We start from the raw sequence: 20,461 nt of genomic DNA, 5'->3' as shown, positions 1-20,461 counted from the left end.
GCAGGCACAGGGTTATGAGCTTGGGGCCACACAAACAACTCCCTTCTTTAAACAACCTTCCCAGCTGCTAAAACACAGAAGCTTTGCAAGTGCCACATACCATCTGCTACAGCATGGAGCTGCAGGAAATGGCTTTCAGCTGGGAGCATGCTGGAGGTGCATGCCACCCCCTATTTTTTGTTTAAAGGGCTTGTTTTAAGCCTAGGAGCCACCTTCAGCAAAACAGAAACCTGAAGGTTGCTTCTGCCCGTGTCCAGGATATCAACCAGCCTGGGCTGAGAGCCAGAAAGTGGCCAGAACTTCTCTTCCCTGAGTGAGGAAGGATGTTCCTCTCCCAGATGAAGCACCCACCAGAGACAATAGGGATGAGGATGGAGGCAAAACCCAGAAGGTTTTGCTCAGCTCTGAGCTGGAAAGGTGTCTCAAACGTCAAGCAAGGGGAGAGTCAACTGAGTTCCTATATAAACCAAAAGAAGATGAAGTTGGATCCATGGTCCAAAGGGAAAGAAGTGATGAACACCTATTCAACCTCAAGCAGCAGGACTCTGATTGGCGTTTGGAGCCATCCAAGAGGATGGCAAGGGCGGTGAGGAGCAGGGTCCAGCAACACTGCACCATCACCCCGGGCTGCAGCTCACCACTGACCCATCCTCGTCGCTGTCCCAGGCCCTGTGGTGCCCTGGTGTCCATCCATCCATCCATCCCCACCGGCAGGGGACGAGGAGCCTCCTGCCTCCATCCATTGCCCACCTCTCCCCCTGCCCACCTGCTGCCCCTCAGTTCTCGCCCGCCTGCACGTACTCCTCGGTGGCCTTGGAGATGGTGCTGAGGTACTGCCAGCTTAGGGCAGCCAAGAGCATGGCACAGGACAGATAGATGGGGGAGTAGTGGTGGCGGGAGGCCATGGGGCTGCCCGGCAAGCTCATGGCCCGGATGGAGGAGATGATCTGCTGAGTCTTGTTGGATGATGGATCTGTGCTTGGGATCTTCTGGTAGATCTGGAGAGAGAGAAGGGTTATGGTTCCTACCCAAGGTTGTGGAGACAAATCACAGGACCACAGAGTGTTAGGGGCTGGAAGGGACCTTGAGAGATCATCCAGTCCAACCCCCCTGCCAGAGCAGGATCACCTGTACCAGATCACACAGGAACTCATCCAGGTGGGTCTTGAATATCTCCAGAGAAGGAGACTCCACAACCCCTCTGGGCAGCCTGTTCCAATGTTCTGTCACTCTCACACTGAAATAATTCTTCCTCCTGTTTCCACCCATTGCCCCTTGTCCTGTCCTTGGGCATTGCCAAGAAGAGCCTGGCTCCAGCCTCTTGGCATGGCTACATGGAAAAGGAAGCCTTAACAGCTACTGGCCTCAAGAGTAACCTCAGTGGTAGACTGCCATGGAGCAAGGATTACCTGCAAGGGATGCCTGGATGGGGCCAGGACCCATTTCCCTTGAGAAGTGCATTAAGCCAAGCAGCCTCTTGAGGGCACCCCATGATGGGAGATGGGCCACACAGCCTCAGACAAGCCCTCAGCCACAGCTGGTGTTACTAGGACCCAGGGTTCTTGTCCATCAATCCTCACTCATTACCAGTGTTCTGCAGCCCACCCCAAGCTAGTGAGGACACCCCAGTGTGATCAGTGCGAGGGAAATCCTGCACTATGACAACTGACTCCTCTGGGTCTCTAACAGAAGGACAGTAGGATCATGGTCTCTGCTTCTTAAGAGAGGCACAGACCCGTGGCATCTTCAAGCACTCAGTTTGGTCCAAGCCAAAAGCATATCAGGGTCACTATGCCCTGCCACCACTCAACTGAGAGATACAAGGAAAGGATTAACACACTCAAATGTCTTCCCAATTCCACACCTTGAACGAGCATGGGACCAGCCAGAAACGACTCAAAGCAAGTTATTCCACATACCTCTTCCACATACTGGTACATGATGGCTTTGACAGCTTGTATGCTTGTGGCATCCATCATCAGAGTGACAGCTTGTCCCTTCCGGATCTTCACAACACCCCTGAACACCTGCTTGTTGTTATAGCAGGCAGCCAGCGTGGCAATAGCCATCACCTAAGGAGGAACACCAACAGCTCTTACTGCACTGTGAGGAGCTTGCCAGAGGAGGAACCTTGCCCCTAGTGAGAGCCGTGGCAAAACACTCCAGAGTGAAGCCACGGTCTCACTGACAGCAGAAAAGGCAGGAACAGGAAAGAAGGAAGAGACAGAAGACATGGAGAATAAAACAGGCGAATACCAACATGATAGATAACCTCCTTCACCTCCAGCTTCTCATGCAGACAATGAAGAACCACTGGAAAGCACAACTCACCTGGGGGATGGCACAGAAGTTGAAGACACTTTGGTTTTTCAGGCGGGATAAGTAGGTGAGGACATCGGGGACGTGGCGGAGGGCGTTGGTGATGAGCTCGTTCAGACACTGCACAGCCACATCAATGTTCTCTGCTTGGGCAAAATCTGACAGCTTCTTGGCATATCTGCTCCAGACCTGAACATCAAGATAAGGACTCACAGGTTGGAGGGTACATTCATGCCAGAGAAGAGGCATCAGCAACACTCGGAGGTCTAGGAGAGTAACAAAAACCACCAGAGACCCACAACAGCCTTGATGGCTTGGGGTTTATTAGACCAAAGGAAAGAAGGCTGCAGGCTGCAGAGACAGGACAGTGGCCTACCAAGGACTGTAAAGAACAAGGATGGAACTCATCTCCACATGTTCTCTAGACAGGACAAGTAAAAGATGACACACATCAGGCTAACATCAAGAAATGCTCTGTGTGTATTGAGACAGATAAGCCACATGGAAAAGGGAGAGAAAAATACTTGGGAGGCATCAAGAACCTGGTCTAATTGGGGCTGTCCCTGCTGACTGCAGGGAGGTCAGACTAGATGACCTTTGGAGGTTCCAGCCTGGACCATTCTATGATTCTAAGAGTGGATAAGCATTCACCAGGCACAGGCAGAGCTGATCCTGCCTTTAGTAACAGACTGGATCTCACTCAGACTTATTTTCCCTCATTCCCCAAACCAACCTAACAGAGAGAGGGAAAAGCTGCTCAGGCAGTTCTTGGCAGTATGGGGAGATACCACCTTATCTCCACATCTGCACCCAGACAGCTGAAGATAGATGTAGAACTGTTCAGCCAGTTGCCATTAAAAGAATTCTTATTATCAGGAACATCTACAACTCAGGCTGCATCCAAAGCAGTGCAGCCAGCAGGTTGTGGGAGGGGATTCTGCCCCTCTGCTTCACTCTGGTAAGGCCCCAGTTGTGGTGCTGTGGCCAGTTCTCAGGTCCTCAGCACAAGTGAGACATGGACCTGCTGAAGCAGGGTCCAGAGGAGGCCACAAAAATGATCTGAGGGCTGGAAGACCTCTGCTATGAAAGCAGGCTGAGAGTTGGGGGTGTTCAGCTGGAGAAGAGAAGGCTCCAGGGAGATCTTATTGCAGCCTTCTAGTACTTAAAAGAGGCCTACAGGAAAGGTGGAGAGGGACTTTTTACCAAGGCCTGTAGTGACAGAACAAGAGGTAATGGATTTAAACTGAAAGAAGGCAGATTTAGGTTAGATATTAGAAAAAAAAAAAACTTTTTACTGCAAGGGTGGTGAAAAATGTTGCTCAGAGAAGTTATGGATACCCGGAAGTGCTCAAGACCAGGCTGGATGGGGCTCTGAGCAACCTGACTTAATGAATGATGTCCCTACTTACTGCAGGGAGGCTGGACTAGATGACCTTTAAGGTTCCTTCCAACCCAAACCCTTCTATGGTTCTATCACCTTACACAGCATAGCTTTACTGCAGGGTTTTAATAAAATGAAAAGCTGATTGTCAAGTCTCTCCTGTTAACTTGGATTTAAAGGGGCCTGAGAGGCAACACAATCTTAGCTGTGCACCTTCCACTATGCTCCCTGTAAGGCATTCCTGAGACAGATGTCCTGGGAAGCACTGACAGTTGGCTCCATCCATTACAGGTCTTGGGACAGAACCATCAAAGACTGTCAAGAGACACCAACCCCTGGCTTTGGGGATTTCAAAGGGAATCCCAGCAGGAACCCTTCTAATGAGAAGATGGAACTCACTGTATCAGAGCAGCAACAACAGCACCTTCAGCCTTGGTGCACTTCTCAGAGAGGCACAGCAGAAAAGCTCACCCCAAGGCAGCACTGTCCCTCACCTCTCTGGGCCAGAACTCCCTTCCCTCCAGCTGGTCCTCCAGGTAGTCACGGATGATGTTGGTTTTCTGCAGGAAGAGGCCCATGGAGTTGGCCAGCTCTGTGTCCTGCCCCACGATTGGATCTTCCAGCTCTGATGCAGAGAAGAGACGGGAAAGGCCGATGCCCACCAGCCCAGCAACGTAGTGACAATACTGCAGGGCACCCAGAGGGGAGAGGACAGGAGACAGACAAGAGGAGCAGTTACACAGAGCTGCCTGTTTGCTGCAGGGGCCTCTACAGAAATGATGCTCAGAAGTTACTGGCAGTGTGTTTTCTGCAAGCCCCTCCCCAGGAGTCTCAGCTTTCCCATGCCCAGCAAACATCTCACACCAAGGATGTCCCCCCAAGGTGCCACTCGGCCTCTGGCAGCCAAACGAACCACCCACATGGGGACAGCTTATGTGACGAGTCACCCACAACGTGCCAGGGGGCAACACCCACGACCTGTGCCACCCTCCTGTTACCCACAGGACCTGCAGCCTCTCAAGGCCTTCCCAGGCCCACACAGCCTTCCTCGTCCAGCTGAACCTTCTTCCCACATGGATGCTCTCCCCTCTTGCACAGAGACAAGGCAGACCCTGCTCATGTTCAGTCCACTCCTCTGTCCAGGCTGACTTACCGTATCCCACTCAAGCTCAGAGTCTACCTTCTTCTCCAAGAACTCTGCCATCCCAATGCCCATCTTGTGGCAAACATCTGAGATCACATCCTGATAGACCTTTGACAGATTCCTGAACTCCATGGAGATCTGCAGCACAACACCACCACCAGGAAAAATACAGACATCATCAGGAGAGAAGAGCAGAGCTCAGTATTTATTAAGAGCTCAGAAAATGACTGTTCACCTGGCTTCTATCCCCACCCTGGCTGGAGATCCAGGACAACTCCCACAGCCAGAGCTGTTTCAAGGCCCTTAAAGCACAGGCTCAGTCTCTTCCCAGTCTAAATGGTCTGGTGTCTGGCATGAGATCATACACAGCAGTAGCTTTGGGAAGGCTCTGCGACCTTGGACTGGTATCATCTGGGAGCTGCAGGACAAAACTAGCTATGCCTGGTGCACAGACTTGGTTTTGTTGTAATCTGTGAGTACCCTCTCCATCATGACAACCATGGGGAAAGGCAGGGGGGGTGTTCTGTTCTCCTGAGCCCTCTCCAGCTCTGGCTCCACATGTTCAGATGGAATGTCCTGTGTTTGTGCCTGTTGCTGCTTGTCCTGTCACTGGGCACCACTGAGAAGAGTCTGTCCCCATCCTCCTGCCACCTGTCCTTTAGATATAGACAAGCATTGAGAAGATCCCCTCTCAGCCTTCTCCAGGCTAAACAGCCACAAGTCTTTCAGCCTTCCCTTGTAAAAAAGATGTTCCAGACCCCTCAGCATCTTTGCAAAAGGATCCTTAGAAGCAATAAGCTACTTGAGAAGGATGCTAAGAGCAGTAAGACTTTGGGCAGTATTGCTACTAGCAGCAAGGCTGCTTTTTGTGTTATATGCATGTCACAGATCTGCAAACAGACTCCTGCAGCACTAGAGCAGACCCTGCAGGGCCACTGCAAATGCTGGTCCATCCATAAGCCAGATCCCAGACAAGCTTTCCTCCTCTCCCTATCTGGAGGGGTCAGAGGGCACCCAACCCAGGGAATATACATTGTTGGGCAACAAATGGGCAACAAATCCAAACTTCCCTTCACAAGACAACAGTGATCTGCTCTTCCAACAAGGCTGATAAAAAGCCATGGCACTCTTCCACAGCCAGGTTATCTCTGGATAGAGCATTGCACAGTATTTGCCTTTCTCACCCTACCTCTGCAGCCAGCCTCACATGCTACAGGCTCACCAGAGACTGAATGAGCTCAGGTGCAACACAGAGAGACACAAAGGTGACAGAAGGCAGCTGGAGCAAGGAGGTAGATGTCCTACCGTTGGGAAGTCCTCGAGCACCTGCCGGTCCTTCTCCTTGCTCTCTGTGTATTTCCACTCTGGCTGATAGAGATAGGAGTGGAACTCATGCAGCATTGGGACCTTCACATCTAAGCTGATGGTCATGTCGTCCTCTATAGTGTCCAGGGCACGGAGAACTAGATAGAAGATGCAGACAGCATGGCTGGAAAAGGAGAGAATAAAAAAAAACCAATCATCCCTTACTTGGGATCACCTATGAGGCAGGACAGTTTAGATTAACCACACAGCCCTCAGCAGATGTGCTTCCAGCTCAACATGGCACACACTGACACCACAAGGTTGTTGATACCTTGGAAGATACAACTTCCAGCACAATTTGCTTTGATGTTTCAAGTGATACAGTACTTCAGCCACCACAAGTGGTGATGCAGAAGCCTTCTCCCTTCCCACCACTGTATCTCTGTGTCTCCTGGAGTTTGGAAACAAGCACTGGTCAAGGGATGCTCACATCCAATCCCTCCTCCATCAAATCAAACCACCTCCAATTCCAGGATTTATATAAACCATTCTATAATAGTTTGAACCAGAAGGGGCCTTTAAAGGTCACCTAGTTCAACCCCCCCTGCTGTGAGCAGGGACATCTTCAACTAGATCCAGGGTTCAGCTTACTGGAAAAAGCAAATGCAAAATAAGGAAGGGGAAAAGGTACTTTTCCTACCACTTCCCCTTCTCCACACCCAGCACCCTTTTATCCCATTTGTGGGGGAGTAAGAGGCTGCCTTACTGGGCAACAGGAATATTCAGACTGGCAGACAAAGCCAAAACTACCCCATATTTTTTATCTCCAGGCACAAATCACTGGAGCCAGCCCACATGTGGAAAGCTGCTGGAGAAGAGCTGCTTCTCCCACCACTCCTGCCTTCCCCACCTGGGCTCCACCATTTCTGCAGCTGAAGCGAAAAGTAAGTCCTGATGTCAAGAAATACCAGCTCAGACTCCAGGATTTATCTAAAATAAATCTTCTATCTCTAAAATGAGCAGAGTGATACTTTGAGGAGATGAAGAGTTCATTAGCTGCTTGACAAATGGCAATGAGCTCGGGCTGCTGACACGCTAATTAGCAGGCAAAAGCGTGGCTCTTCTGGGATGACAACGTGCAAGCAGTGATTAAGCAGCCAGGGAAAATTGACTGGCTCTTGGAGACAGCACTGTTACATTGGGCATTTTTTTTTTCCCTTAATTGCAGAGTATTTAATGCCTCTGTCAAACCACACATCCGAGTGCTCACAAGCAGCTATCTTGTGCCCTCCTGCTCCTTCGCACCACTGAGTTTTTCCATTCCGGGCATCTGTTCAGCCAACACACTGCCAGTGCCCACGACTTCCCTTTCAGCAGCAGCAGCCAAGAGAAGAAGAGCAGAACAGACTCACACAGAAACATTCAGGTTGGAAAAGACTCTCAGCATCACCAAGTCCAACCCAGAACCCTACCCTACAAGGTTCACCTCTAAACCATATCCCCAAGCACCACATCCAAACCACCTTGAAACACATCCAGGGTTGGTGACTCCTCCAGCTCCCTGGGCAGCACATTCCAAGGCCTGACCACTCTTGCTGGGAAAAAGCTTTTCCTAATGTCCAGTCTAAACCTACCCAGTTGTAGCTTGAGGCCATTCCCTCTTGTTCTATCATTAATTACCTGTCAGAAGAACCTACAATGCCATCCCAGAAGCACCTCCAACACTGATACCATGCCCAAGGAAGGGCTGTCACTAACTCCAGAGCCCAGCATAGTTAAAACATTTTAGATCTATTCTCACTTATGCATCCAAACCTTAACTGCATCCCCAACTTCCATCACACACTGCATTCAGCTCTGTGGTAATTTGGGCAAATCAAAGGAATTTTGATGATGAGAGTGGTGAAACACTGCCACAGAGTACCCAGAAAGATGATAGATGACCTATTCCTGGCAACATTCCCAGTCAGGTTGGATGGGGCTATAAGCCACCTGATCTAGTTGAAGATGCCCCTGCTCACTGCAGGGGGTTTGGACTAGATGACCTTTAAAGGTCCCTTCCAACCCAAATCATTCTGTGATTCTATGAAATACAATCATAAAAACAACTATGCAGTGAGCATGGCCTGCCTGCAGCTCCCCATTTCTCTGCATGATGCCTAGGCACCATAAACCCAGCTGTTCTCCAAGCTGAGATCCATGGGGATGACAGGGGCCAACCAAATCCACACACTCTTCACCAGAAAATGTGTGTGATGATGCCAGGAAGAGGCCACTCCAACATGACCTCCCCTTCACACAACTGCAAGCACCCACTTCCAAAGAGCAAGCCTGGTTTCATCTCAGGGCTCAATCTCCAGTCCTGTCCTGGCTGTAGTTCCCTCCTTCCCAACCAAAGTGGTCTCTTTTCTCCTTTCTCTTTGCCACCACATTCCTAGCATAAGGCTGGTTCTTTCCACAAAGCAGCAGGACCTGCAGGAATTGATCCTGAAGGGTCGAAGAGGCAGGCAGGATCATGGGGCTGGCAGCAGAAGGCTTCTCTTCACCAGCAGGACAGGAGTTAGCAAGTTGGCTTGTAACTCCTGTCCATTACCAGGACTCAAGATGTTGGCTTAGCTGCAGTTTTCCTCCAACCTTCCACAAATATGCCCTAACCATGTAGCAATGGACTGGACATGGTCCTAGCCAGCAAAACAAAGTTTATGGGGCCAAAAAAAATAAGCAAGAAGGAACCAAACACTTTAGCTCAACTACCAATACTCTGGCCTGGGAAGCATTGCTCCAAGCACTTACCCAGCTCTCCATTTTCTAGCAGTCTTTGGGAACTCTCCCAGGAAAAGCGATGTGAAACAGTGAGAGCTTCCCCAGCCTGCTAGCAGGAGATTTCACCCCAAAGAATCTGCAGCAGGAGAGGGGACCAGGCTGTGGCATAGGACACCACACTTGGGAGCAGTGCTTATATCTCAGCATGCTGTGGTTGTTTTAATGCTTGAATCCTCGGAACCAGCAGTTCCTCCAACCAACAAACAAACAAGAAGCAGTCTGTAACCAGAGGGGTTCAGTTTAACTCCCCTAATGAGGTTAACACCAGTGGGAGCACTCCTTTGAGGCCATCAATCCTTTCATGAGCTCGCTGTTCTACTTGTTTCTGTATTCTCTTTTTATTTACCCTATGAAGAAAGCCCATGAGAGAGTTGGGGTTGTTCAACCTGGAGAAGAGAAGGCTCCAGGGACACCTTATTGCAGCCTTTCAGTACTTAAAGGGACCTATAAGAAGGATGGAGATGGACTTTTTAGCAAGGTCTGTTGTGACAGGACAAGGAGTGATGGTTTTAAACTGAAAGTGTGGAGATCTAGATTAGCTAGAAGGAACTGTTTATGCTTAAGGTGGTGAAACATTGACCCAGGTTGCCCAGAGAGGTGTTAGATGCTCCATCCCTGGAAACATTTCAGATCAGGTTGGATGGAGCTCTGAGCAACCTGATCTAGTTGAAGATGTCCCTGCTCAGTGCAGAGGGGGTTGAATTATATGACCTTTAAAGGTCCCTTCCAACCCAAATCATTCTGGGATTCTATGATTTTTCTTTCCCTCTTTTGTCCCTGAACTCTCCAGCAGAGCCACTGTGGTTTGAAAAATGGCTTTGTCCTGTTCCACTCTGCTGAGCTCCACTGTAGCTCAGCAGGGATCCCTACACAGTTATAGGTTGCAATAATCCAGCACTTTTAGGATGCCAGACAGAATTTCTGTGCCCTGAGGGATGGGAGCCTTCCTGATTGGAGCAAGCTGCAATGCAAGGATTAAAGAGCAACAAAAAAAGTTAACTGCACACAGATCAAAGCAAGCACATCACATGCAGACACTGCTAACAGGTTTCAATGTGTTTTATTGACTGACCTTTTTTTTTCCCCCCCCTTAATTTCTACATTAGCTAATATGGAAACACACAAAAAAAGAAGTTTCATTCTTGGCTCTACTTGTACCTTTCCACACAACCCCAGCCAAGCCGCTGAATTTCTTTGCCTTTCCTGTAAAACAGGCTGCAGAACATTTCATAAATGCTGGATGCCAGCTACAAGACAACATCCCAACTGCCAACTCAGGGCTCAACAGATAACCCAGTGTTCAGGCTGGTGCCTGCAACTGGACTCAACCACAGCACTGGATGCATCTGGTGCAACTTCTGGGAAGCCCTAACATTGACAATTAGCCCATTTTAAGATTGACTGGAGACATCTACGTGCTGCAATCAGTAATTACCTTGTGGATAGAGCATATACTATCTGCATGAGGCCCCAGGCCAGCTCAGCTTTGTGCCATCTGAAGCTTTCCTGCACAGGTCAGCAAAATTTGAACAGGAAAAAAAAAAAAAAAACCAAGGGTGCAGCAAACTCCCTCTGATGATCCCCATAGGTCTGGAGGCAGCTGCTTCCAAAAGCACTTTCCAGGCAGGGGCCAGACTCTCAGTCAGCCCTGGGTATTTGCTCACCTCGTCCCTCCAGCCAGAAATCCAGCGACAGCCTTGGCACTGCTGGGACACATTCTCAAGGTGTCACAAATAGCACATGGCCAGGAACTGTGCTGGACTGGCCAAGAAGCTGTAGTGCCCATTCCCAGGCCTGCTCAGCCAAGGAACCCAGCTCAGGGAGGGGGCACAAATTACATCTACTCAGCTGGGACATGAAAGACCTCACGTCCAGCTGCATGGGGTGGGACTAGTCACACGGAGTGTCTCCCAGCCACCTCACCCAGCACCCTGGCAGTCTGCTGCACTGCACGGGGGTGGAAGACAAAGCACTTCCCAGCTGCTCAGCTGAAGGAACGCAGCACAGGGGGGCACTGAATGGGCCATCTGGCCAGCTCTGCCAGGACACCCCACTGTCAGGGGCCCATTGCACCTGCCACCTCCCAAGGAGCCCCGGTGCTACGGGACCACCACACTCCTTAGTCCCCCACAACTCACCGCAGCTCTCCGTCCAGGGCCTGAATGACAGAGGCGAAGCTTCGGCTGGTCTGATTGAGGTATCGGTAGCAGGTTCGGAGGCCTCCTCCCAGCGAGTCCTGCAGGCACATTGGGGTGCAGGGGGGCGGCTGAAGGCGAGGGGCTGTGGCCGGCGGGGAGGGCGTGGGGACACCCGGCTGCCGAGCCCCCTGCCCGCCGCTTCGCAGCCCCCCCAAAGCCCTAGGGGAGCCCCGAGGTGGCGAAAAGGCCAGCGTCCGCTTGAAGAGGGACACGGCTTTGGTGCTGGCCGCCATGGGGGGCTACGGCCCGGCCCGCTCCGCCTCTCCCTCCTCGTCCCGGCCCATCCCAGCCCGCCGCCCGCCCCCTTAACCCGAGAGGGGACCGCCCGGGGGCCGGACAGTGCCCGCAGAGGGGCTGGGCACGGGAAGCACCGGAAGCATGCACGGGAAGCACGAAGCCGGTGGGAGGCATTGGGACCGTGCATCACTCGGAACCGATGCAAGGCACCGGGCCAGTGCGACAGCCGGAGCTGTGCAACGAACAGCTGTGCAACGACCGGGAAGCCTGAAGCCGGTGCAGAGCATCAGGACAGTCCAGCGCCTAGAGACGCTGCGGTGCACAACGGGTACCGGCCCTACGCAATGCACGGGAAACGAGAAGCTGGGTCAAAGCACCGAGCCCGTGCAATACCCGGAGCCGTGCAATGAACGGGAAGCCTGAAGTCGGCTTTATACAAAACACTGGAGCTGTGCAATGCTCGGAGATGGTGCAACGCACGCAAAGTACCCGGGTTGGGGCATCACTCGGAGTCAGCGCAATGCACGCAGGGTAGCAGCTCCGAGCGAGGCACGGTAAGGACAGACCCGCAGCGATTACACGGGAAGCCATCACCTGGTGCGATGTTATGTTAAGGGGGCCCACCAGTATCTTAAGGGAGCCTACAAGAAAGCTGGAGAGGGACGTTTTAGGGTGTCAGGTAATAATAGGACTAGGGGGAATGGAACAAACATAGAAATGGGTAGATTCAGAATGGATGTTAGGAAGAAATTCTTTCCCATGAGGGTGGTGAGACACTGGAACAGGTTGCCCAGGGAGGGAGTGGAGGTTTTTAAGGCCAGGCTGGATGTGTCTCTGAGCAACCTGATGTAGCGTGAGGTGTCCCTGCCCATGGCAGGGGGGTTGGAACTAGATGATCCTTGAGGTCCCTTCCAGCCCTAACAATTCCATGATTCTATGAATGAGACGCCCGAGCCGGTGTTGCCCTCGGCTTAACACGGAGCTGGTGCTACGCACGGCCGTGCAACGTCCCCCTCCCCCCCACTCCCCCGCAACGCTGCAGCCCCCCCAAGGCACAGTGCACCGCCCGATCGCCAGTGACCCGGATCGCATCCCCCGTCACCGCCCGGCCCCCTCACCGGGTCGATCCGCGGCATGACGACCCGGTAGCCTCCCATTTTGAACCGCAGTAGGTTGTAGATCTCCTCAGGGTGGCCCAGCCATTTCTTTAACAGCTCCATGGGGGCCACGCTCATCACCCCGCATCCGACCTGTCCGCTGTCACCCGGTGCTTAACCGTACTCGGGTGGGGCCGCCTCTTCTCCGCCCCTCAGCCAATCAGCTTGCTCGTCCCATCGCTCGGCGGGTCGGTTGGGCCGCTTATTGGTCTTAGCGCGCTCGCACCAGGGGAGCGTCAGCCAATGGAGAGACGGCAGGGCTGGTGTGACGGCAGCTGGCGGGCGCTGATTGGGTGGCGGCGCCCGTGGGCACACGCGGAGCGGGAAGGCGGTGGCTGGAGGAGCGGGAGGTCCCACGCATAGCGGAGGCTGGTGGAGACACCCCCTCGGGCCCGTGGGGTGCCGGGGAGGTCACTTGCCCAGCTCGCGAGACCTCCAGCCCTGCTCTACAGCTGCTTTTCTAACCCTACCTGCCTCGGTTGCAGCCCCTGGGGTAAAAGCAACCCCTCCCTGCCCCAGCCAGAGGAGTCTGCATTTGTTTGTGTCACCTGCCCTTTTCCCCACTGAGGCTTCTCTGGAGTCACCCTTGTCAGCAGGGTCATCCCAGTGAGTCAGGATGAAATCTCACCCAGCAACCTCTGTGTTCCACTCAGCCATCTCCACTAAGCCAGCAGTGTGCTCAGGTGGCCAAGAAAGCCAAGAGCAGCCTGGCTTGGATGGGAAATAGCAAGGCCAGCAGGAGTAGAGAAGTGACCATCCCCCTGTACTCAGCACTGATAAGGCCACACCTCAAACACTGGGGTCAGTTTGGAGCCTCTCAAATCAACAAAGGACACTGAGGTGCTGGAACATACCCAGAGAAAGGCAATGATGGTGGTGAAGGGTAGAGAGCACAAGACTGATGAGGAACCCCTGAAGAAACCAAGTGGGATTGTTCAGCCTGGAGAAAAAGAGGTTTGGGGAGACCTTATCACTCTCTGCAACTACTTGAAAGCAGGTTGAAGCAAGGGGAGGGTCAGTCCCTTCTCTCAAGTAATAAGCAATAGGACAAGAGGAAACTGCCCCTAGTTGTGCCAGGAGGTTTTTAGGAAGGCTTTTTATCAACAAAAAGGTTGTCAATCCCTGGAATAGGATTCCCAGAGAAATGGAGCCCCCATCCCTGGAGTTATTTGAAAGACATGCAGATGTGGTGTTGAGGGGAATGGTTTAGAGGTGGACTTGGCTGTGCTAATGACTTGACGATTTTAAAGGTCTCTTCCAACTAAAATGATTCTATTCCCTAAAGATACCCACCCACCCATCCTTTGAGGTGCAAGTTTCACCTTTTTGGAATTGGTTTTGGCTTTTTGTTTGTTCTGCAAAGTTTGCTTCTTTTAGAAGGGCACTGGAAATAGAATTCCTCATTCCCAGGCCTTTACTATCACAGAATCCCAGCACAGTAGAGGTTGGAAGGGACCTCTGGAGACAATCTAGTCCACCCTCTCCTGCTAAAGCAGGGTCACCCAGAGCAGGTTGCACAAGATCACATCCAGGCTGGTTTGGAATCTCTCCAGAGGAGAGTCCACAAACTCCCTGGGCAGTCTGTTCCAAGTGGTCCATCACCCTCAAAGGAAAGAAGTTCTTCCTCATATTTATGTGGAACTTTGTGTTCCAGTTTGTGCCTCTTGCTCCTTGTCCTGTTACTGGGCACAACGGAAATCAGTCTGACTCCATCTTCTTGATCCCTGCTCTTTAGATACTGATGAGCATTGATAAGATCCACTCTCTTCTCCAGGCTAAATAGATTTAGGTCTCCCAGCCACATTTAGGACATAAGACCTCACCTCATCTAGCCTTCTGCATTTGTCTCAGACACCTTCTGTCCCCTACTCATCCTTCAATGTGTGAGGGGTTATGTGGGTTCTTTTCTTGCAGGTTGTTTTCTCTGGTTCAGTAGTGGATTAAAAATACCATTCCTAATTTTCAGGCCTTTACATTCTGCAGGATACACTCAGAAGTGGCTGTAAGCATCTTCTTTGGCATCATAACCCCAATAACTGGATTATCCAGCAATCCTATAACCAGCACCCACTCAAGGGTGTCACACTTCACAGGGGAGTGGCTGTGCAAGTCCTGTTTGGGAAGCAGCCTACCACAGAGATGTTGGGGTTTACAATCCAGCTTTAAATCCACTTCCTATGAAGAGAGTTTTCCTGATGAGCCATCCTTACCGAACTGAGGAAAGCTGCTGGAACCAATCTCTACAGGACAGCTCCAAAGGCTGGAAGTTTCCCTGTACACTTCAGTTCAACCACGTAACTATCAGACTAGATACACTGAACATCAACTCTTAACTCCAGCTTTTATTTTTCAATCAAGTCAAAAATCTATTTTTAAATCAAAGCCAGATCCAGGGAGAGAGGACAGCAACACCTCACTACATGTTGTGACAAGGTTGGTGTTGGTCTGTTCTTCCAAGTGGCAGGTGAAAGCATAGGAGGAAATAGTCTCAAGTTCACTAGGGGAGGTCTAGGCTGGACATTAAGAAACATTTCTTCACTGAAAGGGTTGTCAAGCACTGGAACAGGCTGCCCAGGGAAGTGGAGGAGTCACCATCCCTGGAGAGATGTAAAAGATGTGTAGCTGTGGTGCTGAGGGACATGGTTTAGCAGCCAATTCAGTGGTGTTGTGTTAATGGTTAGATGATCACCTTACAGGTCTTCTCCAGCCTACTGCAGAGGGACACAGCTCAGAGAAGAAGAGACCACATTGCTTCTATCTCCAGACCATTCTGCTTTCATGTTACCTTGGAGATCATAATTTTATGCAATCCAAATCACAAGCACTACTTTTAATGATTGGCTTTTATTTTTACAGTGAGATCTGGGAACTGACAGCTTGCCACAAACCCAGTAAACCTGTGGGTGCAGAGATGAACTCCACCATGCACTGCTAAGGTTTATTTTCTCCCCTTGGAAGGAGGCTCCTCTGAGAGCTGACAGAGGGAACAGCCTCACTTTTAACCACATCTAATCACAGTCCAACACACAGGTACTGGGCTACAGGTTGAGCAGGATTATCCAATACTGAATTAATCTGAATGTTAGGCAGAGGGATATGTTCCTTTCTCCTAACTCCACCATAAGCTATTGCATCCACACCAGGGTCAAGGGACAGGGTCACTTCAGACCACAGTAATCACCTGCTCAACACCTTACACTTCCCATTCACTAGTCTGAATTGGGGTCAAAGACACCTCAGAAATGGTCAAACTATTTACACTGTGACAAGAAGTGACAGACATGCACAACCACTTTGCTTTTTGCATCCAGAGGCACAGAGTACTTCAAGGATTCCTGTAACCTCCACTGAGCACCAAACTCTACCAACTCACTGTCCCAGAGAAGCAAACAACAGCCTCAAAGAAACCACAAAGATCTCCTTGGGACAACTAAGACCATGATTCAGAGACCACCTAGACACTCTCCAGAAAAGGATGAGCACAGAAAGCCAGGTCACTCAGTGACTGAGGAATGATCCCCATCCCCTGACAGCAACACAGGCTGGCACTGAGGACACCACCATGTAAGTCTCTTAAAGCCACCTGGGGGTCCAAAGGTTCCCTTCATCACCGCATGCCCGAGGGGACACTGCTGCTTCTGGTAGATCTGAAGGTGCAGCCCTTCACCACGCAGCTTGCTGTGCAGCCAGTCAGAGCTGAACTGAATGGCACAGTCCAGCAGATGTTCCAGATCTGAGCGAGCCAAGAGAGAGCCTGGTGTTAATGGATGGACCTTGGCCAGGTACAGGATCTCATTCTTGATGATATTTCCTGGAAAGAAACAATAAAGGTGTTTCTTGTACAAGATGATGCAAACCTATGGCTCCAGTCTGACTTTTGCCTCAAGCTATGTCATTCCCTGTATCAAATGTGCCATGCAACAAGTAGACTTACAGCTGGGACTGGACTGGAAGATGTTCTCTTCCCACTACACCTGAAGCAGACCTTCCTTTCTTCCAAGCCACAAGCCAAAACACAGCTACCCACGCTAATCATAGAATGGTCCAGGCCAGAAGGGACCTCCAAAGGTCATCCAGTCCAACATCCCCACAGTCAGCAGGGACATCCCCAACCAGATCAGGTTGCCCAGGGCCTCGTTGAGCTTTACCTTCAATAACTCCAGGGAAGGGACCTCAACCACCTCCCTGGGCAACCTGTTCCAGTGTTCCACCACCCTCATAGTAAAGAGCTTCTTCCCGATATCCAAACTAAATCTGCCCTTCTCTAGTTTGAAGCCATTGCTCCTTGTCCTGTCAATGCAGACCTTTGTAAACAGTCTCTCTCCAGGCTTCATGTAGGCTCCCTTCAGGTACTGGCAGGCTGCTATTAGGTCTCCCTGGAGCCTCCTCTTCTTCAGGGTGAGCACTCCCAGCTCCCTCAGCCTGTCCTTGTAGCAGAGGTGCTCCAACCCCTGGTCATTTTCATGGCCCTCCCCTGGACCCTCTCCATCAGGTCCACGTCCTGCCTGTATTGAGGACTGCAGATGTGCACTGGGGCTGGAGATGGCTCACTAAGCACTGCACCATTGGCCTTACACAGTCCACTCAAGCATCTGAAGCCTGTGGCTACAGACTGCAAGCCTCTTCCTCATCAAGATCAACCAGAAGCCACAAGGCTAAGGAATAAAAGGTTCAGCCATCCACAAGCTCTGGAGCTGTAGACATCTCACCCACCTTCTTCCATTTCTTACTCTGCCCTGGAACTCACCCAACCCTGAAAAATATCTTTGGTCTAAGAGGATGTAGCAGATGGGACTGGGTTTGTGGAGAGCATCCAACGCCTGGCCACGGTGGAACTCCACAGACAAGATGTCAGAAGCAGGATCAGCCCTGGGAGAGGAGCACCAGTTCATCTGGCAGTTGTAGAAAGCAAGGAACCCTCCATTCTCAAAGTGCAGAACCAGTCTGGGAAAAGCAGAGAACCGCAGAATGGTGAGAATAGGAAAGGACCTCTGGGAATCATCTGTCTAGCCCACCCTCCCTGCTAAAATTAAAACTGGCATTTTCAGGGTATGATTCAGCCTGGCTTTCTCTAGAAGTTCTCTTGGAATAAAAATCTCATCTAAGGTGGTGCCATGACCCTCAGGCTGGCAGGCAACATGCATCCCACAAGTGCACTGTGGATTCCCCAGCTGAAAACATCCCCACACCCACTCCATCTCTCATGGGGTAGCAGAGAAAAGACAGGGCTGAGAGCATCCCCACACATTCAGTGCCTCTCCAGAGCAAGAGGCAAGGAGAGAGCAGAGCTTGTGAGGACTTGACTAAATACCTGGGTGTAGGGTCCTTCCAGTCCCCCCTCTTATTGGCTTTGTTTGCTCTGGAGAATTCATTTGCCCGAACGCTGCCAAACAAGCCGAAGTGGAACCGCAGCCAGTGGCCCTGCCCCTCTGCTGCAGCTGGGATTTCAGACCTGGTGTGCTGGAGCTCCTGCACTTCCTCATCCTGGGGATGGGTCTGTGCAGCACAAACCTGTTCTTGCCCTTCCTGGCCAGGAGAACTTGCCCCATTAGCAGCCTCTCTTCGCAGCACTCTCTCTTCTGCAGTTGGTGCTAAGGGACTTTCAGCTGCCACAAATGCCAGGTACAAGTTCTTCCCATGAACCTGACAAAAAGGGTGGGATGCACGGAGGATCCATGTAACTTCTGACTGTTTCCATACAAACATGACTATTGTCTACCTCTTTTAGATAGAAGGCACATCACCCCACCCAAAAAATTAGATTGGCATCTGAGCAATGCCCATCAAAGCTGCAGTCATCTTCTCAGCATCCTTTCTTTGCCTACATGAAACAAGGTGTTCAGATGCCACTCCAGTGCAAAGTCCTCTTAGAAGCTCCTATGAAGCCAAAGGGACACACCAGGACAGACACTCAAGGTTTCAAAGTACCATCACTGCTTCTCCTTTGCCTCCTTCACTTTGAGCTGGCCTCAAGTGTCTCAAGACAGGGCAGCCTAACTCAGAGGTGGCACCAAAGCCATAGGCTAGGCACAAATGAGTGTTGAGCAGTCTATGTCTGTGCCCCCAGCTGAGACTATCATGTTATCAGAGATGAGGCTGCCCTAGCATGTGACCAGGCAAGGTCAAATCATTGTCTGACAGAAATGAGACAGGTGAAGCTGACCCACTGTGACTATCTCACAGCACAGACATTGCAGAGAGTCATGGAATAGTAGAGGTTGGAAAGAACCTCTGAAGATCTAGTCCAAACCCCCTGCTAAAGCAGGTCCATGCAGAGCAAGCTGCACAGGATCCCATCCAGGCAGGTCTGAATCTTTCCAAAGAAGGAGACCACATCTTCTCTGGGCAGCCTGTCCCAGTTCTCTGTCACCCTCACAGGAAAAGTTGTTCCTCATGTTCAGATGGAACTTCCTGTGTTCCAGTTTGTGCCTACTGCCCCTTGTCCTGTCACTGGGTACCACAGAAAAGAGTCTGGACTTGCCCTTTAGATATTGATAAGCATTTAGAAGATCCCTTCTTCTCCAGACTAAACAGCCTCAGGTCTCTCAGCCTTTCCTTGTCAGAGAGGTGCTCCAGTCCCCTCCTCACCTTCATAGCCTCTGCTGGACCATCTCCAGTAGTTCCCTGTCTCTCTTGAAGGGGAGAGCCCAGAACTGGACACAATACTCCAGATGTGACCTCACTAGAACAGAGTAGGGGGGAAGGAAAACCTTCCTCAACTTGCTGCCCTTGCTCTTAACACTCCCCAAGACACCACTGACCTTTCGGGCCACAAGAACATAGTGCTGGCTCATGGTTAACTTGTCCAGCTGTCAACCTAGCCTTCTGGTTTAAGATGAGCAACTGTAAAAGTTTGAAGCTGAGGGAAATAAGCCTGCTGCTTCCAGCACCCCCATACTGAAGAAACCAACTCTCATCTCTCACCACCATCAGCTCCTCATCCCTTGAGAGGCAGAGAACCAGCGCATTAGCACTACTGACTCAAAATGCAAACGATTCTGCGCACCTCCATGTGCAGTCACATCACTGCAACATCCTCTCCTTGCAGGATCTGATCCCAAACTCTGCAGTACTCCAAGAAAGGGCATTCCTACACTGGTGGCTACAAACAAAGCCAGTGGTCCACCCCAAACAAACTTGGTGCCATTCTCAGGTTCTGCACCTTCTGTGATCCAGATGCAGGACAATAGTGGTTTGCCTCAAACTTACCCTGGTCCAATAAGCTCATCTTTAGTACAGCTCACCTGGGAGTCCTGGAGCCTCAGGGCATTCAGGCCATTCACATTGATCTTCCTTGTGCTTCCCCCCACCTTGGACACCACTTGCCCCACAAAAGGGGAGGTCAGCAGCTGGAACTTCCTCACTGAGGGGCCCTCTGGCATCTCCAGTAGCTGTTAAGGGAACAGCAGCTCCTTCTCACACTCAGTGCCCTAGACTTGAAGAAAAGTTGCAACTGTGAAAGACACAAAACCACCCAGAGGCTGAGCTTGCCACAAGCTACTCACAACACCTCCACTCTCTGTAACCTACCCACCCTAAAAAAATCACCCTCTCAAGCCTCTCTTTTATAGAGGGGGAAGACCCTCCCCCACAATGAGCTCAGGAGTTCTCCAATTGGCTGGTGGGGAGGAAGGGATGGGGTTTCAAATATGATCAACACTCTCTCCCACCAATTGCAATGGTGTCTAAGGACAATTTGAAGTGGGAAGGAAGTTAGGCACAAACAAGGAGGGTTGGATGCTTGTGAGAGTGCTGTGCTCAGTCATTTCCACCCTTTGCAGAAGCACAGGGCTTGCTGGTGCCTGGTTTTGGCTTGAGGGTGGTGTCTCAATCTTCAGCTGAGAGCAGTTAGACTGAAAACAGCCTACTGCACAAAACCATGTTGGTAAGCAGACCA

At 51.1% G+C, this 20,461-nt stretch overlaps 2 protein-coding genes across 2 annotated transcripts; both read right to left on the bottom strand.

Annotated features, from left to right (window-relative positions):
* Positions 1-776: 776 nt before the first annotated feature.
* Positions 777-12,627, bottom strand: FDFT1 (farnesyl-diphosphate farnesyltransferase 1). Its single transcript, XM_054383696.1, has 8 exons — positions 12,526-12,627; positions 11,111-11,208; positions 6,150-6,333; positions 4,854-4,982; positions 4,195-4,386; positions 2,332-2,508; positions 1,920-2,072; positions 777-998 (listed from the first exon to the last, which is right to left on the bottom strand). Exons 1-8 carry the CDS (start codon positions 12,625-12,627, stop codon positions 777-779), a joined length of 1,257 nt encoding a protein of 418 aa, XP_054239671.1.
* A 3,431-nt stretch (positions 12,628-16,058) lies between these two features.
* Positions 16,059-19,946, bottom strand: NEIL2 (nei like DNA glycosylase 2). The gene is made up of 4 exons (XM_054383814.1): positions 19,809-19,946; positions 17,876-18,207; positions 17,312-17,508; positions 16,059-16,375 (listed from the first exon to the last, which is right to left on the bottom strand). Exons 1-4 carry the CDS (start codon positions 19,944-19,946, stop codon positions 16,059-16,061), a joined length of 984 nt encoding a protein of 327 aa, XP_054239789.1.
* Between the last annotated feature and the right edge of the window lie 515 nt (positions 19,947-20,461).

The sequence above is a fragment of the Indicator indicator genome, chromosome 9, assembly GCF_027791375.1.
Source record: "Indicator indicator isolate 239-I01 chromosome 9, UM_Iind_1.1, whole genome shotgun sequence".
Taxonomy (NCBI): domain Eukaryota; kingdom Metazoa; phylum Chordata; class Aves; order Piciformes; family Indicatoridae; genus Indicator; species Indicator indicator.
The sequence above is the reverse complement of the archived record's forward strand: the minus strand, read 5'-3'. Positions and strand labels throughout refer to the sequence as shown.

Excerpts from the sequence above, each read along its gene's own strand:
- FDFT1 (XM_054383696.1), bottom strand. The coding sequence starts at position 12,627 with ATGGAGCTGTTAAAGAAATGGCTGGGCCACCCTGAGGAGATCTACAAC. Across the intron at positions 11,209-12,525 it reads TCATGCCGCGGATCGACCCG|GACTCGCTGGGAGGAGGCCT; the intron begins GTGAGGGGGCCG and ends ATGTGCCTGCAG. Across the intron at positions 4,983-6,149 it reads TGCTCGAGGACTTCCCAACG|ATCTCCATGGAGTTCAGGAA; the intron begins GTAGGACATCTA and ends GTTGTGCTGCAG.
- NEIL2 (XM_054383814.1), bottom strand. The coding sequence starts at position 19,946 with ATGCCAGAGGGCCCCTCAGTGAGGAAGTTCCAGCTGCTGACCTCCCCT. Across the intron at positions 18,208-19,808 it reads TGAGGCTCCAGGACTCCCAG|GTTCATGGGAAGAACTTGTA; the intron begins GTGAGCTGTACT and ends CCTTTTTGTCAG. Across the intron at positions 16,376-17,311 it reads AAGATATTTTTCAGGGTTGG|GAAATATCATCAAGAATGAG; the intron begins GTGAGTTCCAGG and ends GTTTCTTTCCAG.